This window comes from Salvia miltiorrhiza, chromosome 8 (assembly GCF_028751815.1).
Source record: "Salvia miltiorrhiza cultivar Shanhuang (shh) chromosome 8, IMPLAD_Smil_shh, whole genome shotgun sequence".
In the NCBI taxonomy this organism is placed as follows: domain Eukaryota; kingdom Viridiplantae; phylum Streptophyta; class Magnoliopsida; order Lamiales; family Lamiaceae; genus Salvia; species Salvia miltiorrhiza.
The window spans coordinates 21,237,474-21,247,166 of NC_080394.1; the positions used below are offsets into that span (position 1 = coordinate 21,237,474).

The 9,693-nt window shown below is 37.5% G+C and overlaps 2 protein-coding genes across 2 annotated transcripts; one reads left to right on the plus strand and one right to left on the minus strand.

Moving 5' to 3' along the window:
• Positions 1-2,821: 2,821 nt before the first annotated feature.
• Positions 2,822-3,719, minus strand: LOC130998187 (uncharacterized). The gene is made up of 2 exons (XM_057923619.1): positions 2,988-3,719; positions 2,822-2,941 (listed from the first exon to the last, which is right to left on the minus strand). The coding sequence occupies exons 1-2, from the start codon at positions 3,717-3,719 to the stop codon at positions 2,822-2,824; spliced, it is 852 nt and encodes a 283-aa protein (XP_057779602.1).
• Positions 3,720-4,602: 883 nt separating this feature from the next.
• Positions 4,603-6,235, plus strand: LOC131001810 (probable xyloglucan endotransglucosylase/hydrolase protein 7). Its single transcript, XM_057928401.1, has 4 exons — positions 4,603-5,085; positions 5,156-5,256; positions 5,325-5,521; positions 5,601-6,235. The coding sequence occupies exons 1-4, from the start codon at positions 4,830-4,832 to the stop codon at positions 5,989-5,991; spliced, it is 945 nt and encodes a 314-aa protein (XP_057784384.1). The 5' UTR covers positions 4,603-4,829; the 3' UTR covers positions 5,992-6,235.
• The last annotated feature ends 3,458 nt before the right edge of the window (positions 6,236-9,693 follow it).

The window sequence follows — 9,693 nt, forward strand, 5'->3', positions numbered from 1 at the left end:
TTGCGGTTCGCCCATATCCGCTAGTATTCTTCTAAGCCATATAGCTTGACATGCTGCTTCGGCTGCTGCAACATACTCAGCTTCTGCAGTTGATAGTGCAACTGAGTCTTGCTTCTTTGATCCCCAAGAAAAAATTCCTGAGCCAAGCTTGAAAGCATAGCCTGATGTGCTTTTCATGTCATCTTGAGATCCAGCCCAATCGCTATCGCTATATCCACTGATCTGTGAGTCAGACTTTGGTTTGTACCAGATACCATAGTTGAGCGTACCTTGCAGGTATCTGAGAAGTCTCTTTGCTGCTCCATAGTGGATCTCCTTCGGACTTTCCATGAATCTGGATAGAAGGCTTGTTGCATACTTGATGTCAGGCCTCGTTGCCGTCAAATATAGTAGACTCCCAATCAAACTTCGATAGTTGGTAGAATCCGTCGGTTTTGACCCATCTTCTTTCTTCAACTTCTCATTTGGAATGAGAGGTGTAACCACTGGCTTGCAGTCTTGCATCTTGAACTTCTTGAGCATATCTTCAATATACTTCTTTTGTGATAGGAAGATGCCTTCTTCCTCTTGACTTATCTCCATTCCGAGAAAATAGTGCATTAATCCTAAGTCCGTCATCTCAAAGGTGCTCATCATGTCTCTCTTGAAATCCTCGATCAATTTTGTGTTATTTCCTGTGACAATTAAGTCATCAACATAAAGAGAGACAATCAGGATGTCCGTACCTAGAGTTTTGATGTATAGAGTTGCTTCGTTCTTGCTCCTCCTGAATCCTTGACCGGTGAAATATCCGTCTATTTTGCTGTACCAGGCTCGTGGCGCTTGTTTGAGCCCATAGAGTGCTTTCTTGAGGCGAAGAACTTTGCCTTCTTGCTTTGTGAATCCTTCTGGCTGCTCCACATATATCTTGTCTGTTAGATCTCCATTGAGAAATGCCGACTTAACATCAAGTTGATAGATTTTCCATCTCTTTTGAGCCGCCAGAGCTATGAGTGCTCGAATTGTGTCCATCCGTGCCACTGGAGCAAACGTTTCTGTGTAGTCGACTCCTGGTATTTGAGCATATCCTTTTGCGACAAGTCTTGCCTTATGCTTCTGGATCGAACCATCAGGATTCAGCTTTGTCTTGAACACCCATTTGACTCCAATGACTTCCTTGTCACTTGGAAGATCCACCAACTCCCAAGTATCATTCTTTTCTATCATTTTTATCTCCTCCTCCATTGCTTTAATCCAAACTTTCTCTTTGGATGCTTCTGCATAGTTACTTGGCTCCAAAGAACAAAAGTTGCATGTCTCATATATATCAGTGGATTCATATAAATCTGCTAGAGTTCTTACCCGAAAAGGTGGAAAGTCTGGTGAGGAGTCTGAGTCGGATCCACTTGAAGTATTGGCTTCTGAAGAGGACCTTGGTGGGCTTTGTTGATCTTGTTCTCCATGTTCTGTGACTTCTTTTAGGAGTGTAGTTGTTGTCTGCCTTTCAACACTTTCTGTCTCCCAATTCCAAGAGGCTTGTTCGTCAAATTCCACGTCTCGACTTGTCACCAGCTTCTTGGTCTCGAGATTGTAGATTCTATAACCCTTGGATTTAGAGCTGTAGCCGAGGAAGATTCCCTTCTCCGTCTTGTCCTCCAGTTTGTGTCTTTTTACTGAGGGAATGTGGATGTAGCAGATACTTCCAAAGACCCTCAAATGTTTGGCTGAAGGCTTTTGTCCTGACCAAGCTTCGATCGGCGTCTTGTTTAGCACGGCCTTTGTTGGACATCGGTTGAGTAGGTAGACTGATGTATACACTGCCTCTGCCCAAAACTTCTTTGGCAATCCTTTCTCCGCCAGCATGGATCTCGCCATCTCCATGACTGTTCGATTCTTTCTTTCCGACACGCCGTTTTGTTGTGGAGTGTAGGCCACCGTTAGTTGATGCTCCACACCTTCATCTTCACAGAACTTGTCGAACTCTTTCGAGTTGTATTCGGTACCTCGATCGCTTCTTAGCTTCTTTATTTTGCGACCACTTTGTTTCTCCACAAAGTTCTTAAATCTCTTGAAGATTCTAAAGACTTCTGATTTTTCTTGGAGGAAATATACCCAAGTCATTCTAGAGTAGTCATCAATAAAGAGTATGAAGTACCTGTTTTTGTTTACTGAAGGTGTGCGCATTGGACCGCAAACGTCGGTGTGGACAAGCTCTAGTATCTCCTTGGCTCGCCATGTTTTCTCCGTTGGAAATGGTTGTCTGTGTTGCTTTCCGATCATGCATCCTTCGCATACACCTTCTCTTTCATTTAGAAAAGGCATATCTCTCATCATATTTTTATGATGAAGTAGCCTTAAGGCATTTAGGTTGAAATGCCCAAATCTCCGGTGCCATAGACTCGTATCGTCGAGTTGAGCCACCATTGCCTTTTGTGGATATTGCCATTGAATGGGAAAGTTTCTATTTTTTCCCATTTTTACTACTGCAATATCTTGGTTATTTTTCTTGTCGTAAATTCGACAAGAATCTTTCTCAAAGTGGAGGGCATATCCACTTTCCATCATTTGGCCAACACTTAATAGACTTTGTGCAAGACGAGGTACTAGGAGAACATTTCTAATAAATCGCGTACCTTTATTAGTTTCTATGGCAATTGTACCTTTCCCTTTCGTTTCCACCAGTTCTCCATTGCCCATCTTCACCTTCGTCTTGACTGAAGTATCTAACTCACGGAAGATGGTCTCGTTGGATGTCATGTGGTTGCTGCATCCGCTATCGATGTACCATTCTTCTTCTCCTGCTTCCGTTGCCGAGTGACATGCATAGAACATGTTCTCCTTCTCATTTGATTTTCTGAATAGTTGGCTTGATGATTTCTTCTATCTCTGCAATCTTTTTCCATGTGCCCGAACCTTTTGCAGTTTTTGCACTGTGGCTTTCCTCGATGATAGCAGTCCTTCTCTAAGTGATTTGTCTTCTTGCAAATTCCACATGGTGGAAAGTTTGCCTTACTCTCCTTGTTGCTGGAGCTTCCTTCCTTGTGATTGGTTTTAAAAGTTCCGCCGTTTCTTGACTTATTGCCTCTAACGTTGAGCTTGGACTGAAAGGCACTCTCTAGTGAACTTTCATGTCGCCTACTCAATCGTTGCTCGTGTGCTTCCAAGGAACCCATCAGCTCCGCGACGGGCATTTTTGACAAATCTTTTGATTCTTCAATCGCCGCCACTACTGGATCATACTTCTCGGTAAGGCTGATTAAGACCTTCTGTATGATCCTTTCATCGGAGACGTTCTCTCCGTATGACCGCATTTGATTGATTATTTCCATTATTCTTGAGAAATAATCTTTTGCGGCTTCTGAATCTTTCATTTTAAGATTCTCTAGTTCTCGCCTTAAACTTTGCAGTTTAATGGTTCGAACTTTAACATTTCCTTGGAACTCCTCCTTAAGGATATCCCAAGCTTCTTTTGCAGTAGTGGCTCGAATAATTCTTGCCATGATAGAATCACTAACAGATTGTTGGAGAAGATAAAGAGCTTTAGCATTTTGTTGCTTTAATTTCTTACGTACCTCGGATGAGGATGTCTTGTCGATATCTTCTCCCGGCATGGTGATTCCTTCTTCAATGACATCCCAAAGATCATGGGATTCAAGGCAAGTCTTCATACGAACACTCCAATAGTCATAGTTTTCTCCATTGAATATTGGAGTCGTGATGGAGAGACTTGACGACGCCATAACGCCCGCTTATGATCGAACAAGCTCTGATACCACTTGTTAGAAAATGGAGGTGATTATATAGTGGTTTGAGTGTGGTGAGTGATTGTAGTGAAGTGGTGTAGAGAATATTGTGAGTGTAGTGTGTGTAGAAGATAGAGATAATGATTTTAGAGTGGAGCTCTTGTCTCCAAAGAACTTAGATAATATTAGATAGAGTGATGTTTTTGAGATGTTTTAGATTGGTTTGAGATTATGTGAGATTGATTACAAATGGCTTACAAGAGCTCTATTTATAGGTGTGGGAAGATCTCTCTAGATCCCACTACATTAGTTTGTATCTAGAATTTTCTACTAGCATCTACTTAAGGAATTCTCTAGATAATATATGAAAAATATCTAATCTCTAGAATATTCATACTTGTCCTAGTATTATTTAGAATACTCTAGATTAATCTAGCTAGTAGTGAATTCTCTAGAATATACATAGCTTATTCTCACCTAGAATATTCTAGATAAATGCATCACACTTCAATACAAACCAACAAATCTGTGGTACCACTCAAACAGCTTTTCCATGTCTCTGCCGTCACTACCTCCATCTTTAAAGCTTCATTTCACCATTTCATTCTCTACACCATCTCTTCACTTACTAGCCACGTTTCGAGATTTAGGGACTCTTACACCTCATTAATTGTGTTTCACACTTTCACCCATTCATTTTCCGATCAATAAATTTTAAACGACTGATGACATATATATCGATCATGAAACTAAATCCAATTAAATATGATAGTATAAATTAGACGTGTTTCAATATTTCGTAGTATATAAATGCATTATCATAAAGACGTCTCTACTATATATATACACGAAACGAAAGAACACCATGTTGAAATTATTTTGATCAACAGATTTAATTTGAGGCATGCATTAATAAATTGTAATTAGGAATGAATTGGGTTTTTGAGAATGAAAAGATAATAGAGAGAGGTAGGGGGGCATGGCATTAATGGGAAGTACAGGAGCATATATTGATTGAAATGAAGTGATTTGTGAGAGATGGCAATAATATGGGTTGGTTAGAGAGAGAGAGAGATGGGCCCATTCCATTAGGCATGCATTAGCTGTATGGAAAGCTCATTCTCCTTCCCTCTGTCTTTGTATGTGGCTATAAAAACACCCACGTTGGATCTACCTTACATCAGCATCGAGGAGAGGATGGCAGCATTCATACTATGCGCTATCGCATTGGCATTGTCTTGTTTGAGCGTCGAGGCTCGACCTGCAACCTTCAGCCAAGACTTCAGAATCGCATGGGCCGATTCCCACGTTCGCCAAATAGATGGAGGCAGGGCCATTCAGCTCACTCTTGACCAATCCTCTGGTATTTTTTTATTTTTATTTTAATTATGATCATGTATGTGAATGCATGTCTCACATTCAATTCATTCAAGGATGCGGCTTCGCTTCCAAGTACCAATATCTCTTTGGACGTGTCTGCATGAAGATCAAGCTCGTCCCAGGCGACTCTGCCGGAACTGTCACTGCCTTCTACGTGCGTATCTATTTATTCAACATTAATATCTAATTCAAATTTGTTTTACAATATTAAATTATTTACAGATGAACTCGGACACGGACACGGTTCGCGACGAGCTGGACTTCGAGTTCCTGGGCAACCGGTCGGGTCAGCCCTACACGGTTCAGACTAATATATACGCCCACGGCAAAGGTGACAGGGAGCAACGCATCAATCTGTGGTTCGACCCCTCCCTAGATTTCCACACTTACTGCATCTTTTGGAACCATCAACACATCATGTAAGTCCATATCACAATTCATTATAAACTGGCTACTACTCTTAGAAATAGAATATAATCTATAATTTAATTTTGGCAGCTTCTCTGTGGATGAAACTCCGATAAGGGTGTACAAGAACAACGAGCGAAGAGGGATTCCGTACCCTAAATTCCAACCAATGGGAGTGTACTCGACACTATGGGAGGCCGACGACTGGGCCACGAGGGGCGGATTGGAGAAGATAAATTGGAGCAAAGCCCCATTCTACGCTTACTACAAAGATTTCGACATCGAAGGATGTGCGGTTCCGGGGCCAGCCAACTGCCCCTCGAACCCCAGGAACTGGTGGGAGGGCGCAGCGTACCAGCAGCTGACCCCGGAAGCCGCCAGGCGCTACCGCTGGGTCCGCATCAACCACATGATCTACGACTACTGCACCGACAGGTCGCGCTACCCCGTTACCCCACCTGAATGTATGGCCGGAATATGACTCCTTTCTATCTTCAATTCATATATTATGTTGTGCATGTCTACTTGGATTTATAAATTTGTATAGACCAGAAATTGTAATTTACTTTGGATATTCTTGTAAATCTGGGGTTGGGAAAGTTGATGTCGGTGAATGCTGTCTCACCCAATAATGTGCGTCTTATGTATATCTATAATTGTGAAAGCGATGTGTTCTCGCTCGGTCTCGTCAAGATATATAAAGAAAGCTCTTATTCCTTCTTCAATTATTTATTTATTCCCTTTATTCTATAATAGTCTTTAACAACCGGCGATGGAATTTCGAGTTTCTTGTTATAGTAATTTATATTCCGTCTACAAAAAGAAATCTTAAAAATAAAGTTAATTATGTATTAAGTGAACAGAAAAACTGCTCCACAAATTTGAAAAAAAAAAAAAAAAAAAAAAAAAAAAGAAGCACAAAAACGTGAGTAAGAGAAAAGAGCGCCCCCACAAATTAAAATATGATGGATACAAATTAAAACGCAACAATAAAAATATGATATGATCCTTGAAAATGACAAATTAAAACTTTTTTCATGAATGAAAGGAATAAGTATGCACGAAACCAAGAATTTGATAAAATATACTGTACTGTAAATCCATCATGTGGAAGTATTGAATATTTATTTGTTTTTATGTAAATATATGTAACTAAATATTTTTCTACAACTCCCGCTATGTATATAAAGTTCTGTCTCCTATATATTCGAATGTACGGTGCATTCAGATGTATATATATATATATATATATATATATATATATATATATATATAGGGGTAGGGAGAGGTTCAAGAAAGAACCATAAATAAAAGAAAATCGGAGAACCATTTTCAGCCATTCGATCATCAAGATCTACGGTGGATGCATCATCTTGTTGAATGAATGCAGATCCTGGGTTCGAATCCTGAAGGGAGCATTTTTTTTAAAAATTTTTAGTGCATTAATTTTAACAGCGAATGCATTAATTTTTACAGTGGATGCATTAGATTTGATGGTTCTCCTGTTCTCACAAATAATGTTGTTCTCTCTAGAAGCACACCCTATAGGGGTATATATATATATATATAGGGGAAGGCTAAAATAAAAACCAAAGTTAGACTATAAAATAGAAACTAATCTAGGCCATTAGATATTAAGCAATTAACGGCTGGATTTAGTTTTAAATCTCTTCAGTCAATTTTCGTTTCATTTGATTATTGGGTAAATAAGTAATTTTATACTTTTAATAAATATCTTTTCCTTAATTGTGGGGATTATATTTAAGTGTATATCTTTTTTTATCTATTCCTAATTCACAATTATACACGACAATTAGAAAACTGAAAACCTACGTCAGTTCTTGTGAACACCCCAGAAAATCAATGGATATTACATATTTTATGCTTAATCTATATTCCATTTTTTGTGATCTATGTTATAATTCTCATGTTTCACGAGATTGTTGCGTTTTTATCTCATCTCATATAACAACAGGTAAAGAACAATATTTTTATAGAAAAAGACATGGCTATGTAAATTATACCTCTTTTAATTTGTTATTTTTATTTGTTTATGATTTAATGCTTCATAATGTATGATACCTCTAAATTGCTTTGTGATTTTCATGTACTATTGTATTGGTATGAATTATGTAGATATATGCCACGGTCGATGTATAATTCATCATGATTACACTTTTAATTCATTAATTTACAATTTGCATTTGAAAAATGAACCAGTATGCATTAAATCACATTTAAGATGAACTATTAGACATTGTTTAGTTTATTTGTGAAATAATATGAATTCGAACTAGCACGAACTAAATTTTAATTAATTATGAACTATCATGAGAAAAAAGGCATCAAAGCGGGCACGGGTAAAAGAATTATAAATATATTATGTATGAATTATACGAATAATATGTAATAGTATTCTAAATCTCAACATTTGTTATAAGTACATGAATTATAAATACATAAAGTATGAATTATACGTACACATAATCTGAATATTTATTTAGTTTTATTGGATGAATCAATCGGAATTATTATTGCGTTTTCTAATTCTGAATGTCAATGATAGTGTTTTCTTTTCCAAAAAATTGAGCAATATTTTCGGAATCGAGTCATTAAGGTGGAGAGAGATTAAAATGCAATATCCAAATATACCCTTGGGCGATAATTAACTATATATGAACTATAGGTACACCATTTTTGAATGTAACGGCCCATGATAATCTAATCTCAGCCGTCCAAGATTTAATATAAATGGTCAAGATTTAATTTGTTCTTATATTATAGTCTAAAGGGAGTTTTTTGTATAGCCCTCCATATATATATATATATATATATATATATGTCAATCGAATGGAATTGATTATCAGTTGAACACGGTGGATATGATTTTAACCATAAGGTCGAGGGTTCGAGTCTCACAATACTCGTTTTCTCATAACTTCTTCATCCGGTTTGAGTTTGGACCAATTTTTTTTAGTTTTAATATATATTTTTATTTTTTTTAATTATTATTTATATATATTTTATATTCAGCTAAGTTTATATAGCCAGATTTGGGCAAGATAATTTGAGCATGAATATTTAACACTCGTGAAGTCTAATTTGGGCGTAAAAAAATTGCATGTATATGTTCTGAAGCCACTTAGTTTGATTCCAAAAGGTTGGACAACTTAATCGATTAATTGACTAATTGACTATTTGGTTAAGTGGTATTGAGCACAAGTAATTTTGGGCATAAGGATATAACTTGCCTCCAAAATTAAAGTACAACTAGCATTGGAGAGCGGCATGTGGCTTTGGCCATGCTAAATTGCTAAAAGTCATATTGGGTTTTTCTAAATCTTGATGCTTTCTAAAAAGAACCTCAAGCGAGAGGCCAACGTGGGGGGTTTCGAGCAGAATAGTTTAATCTTTTTTATTGATCAGTTTTAGGTTATACAGTGAAAGGAATGATTAGGCTTAGGGCTCTGGCATGTGCGATGCATGATAATAGGGGCATTATTGTTTTTGGCCTATAACAAATTGATGTATGCATGTAATAAAATTATTTACAACTATTATCAAGTGGTTATTCATGTTTGATGATTTGAGTCTAAATCAGGTCATCTGTTTATTTTGACCAAGTTACTTTCCTGTGTTAACTTAGTTTTATTTATTATTTTGCCCACAAGAGTAGTCAGTAGTAGTAAGCAAAACCCAAACCTGTTTTATTGTAATCGTGAGCAGAGAAGTTACATTCATTTCTCTGTTGTAGGGAAAATTACAAAGTTTTGATTTCATACCAAAACCCCTAGACTAATGTTTATATGCCATACGTTGTATCTTATAGACTGCAGTTCTCGTCTTAGAGAGTGTGCATTTTATGTTTACAAGATCTGAGCCTGGAGGATCAGCTAATGGCCAAGCTGTACAGTTTATTGGTATGCCTTCAATTCGAAGGATTCACTAAGTACCAAAATACCAATTGATGCTCTAATCAACTTGAGTAAACTGACTAAAGGATCTGAAGCTGACATGTACACTGAGACAATTATGTCACGTCAGCCTTAAAGTCAGAAAGAATAATGCAGAGTCAACCTTGTGACGTATCAACAAATATCGAATATTTAATGCTGCGGATTTGACATTTAATGAAGATCTCGCTTTATTATTGAAAATGACAATATGGTACGAGGACTTCTAC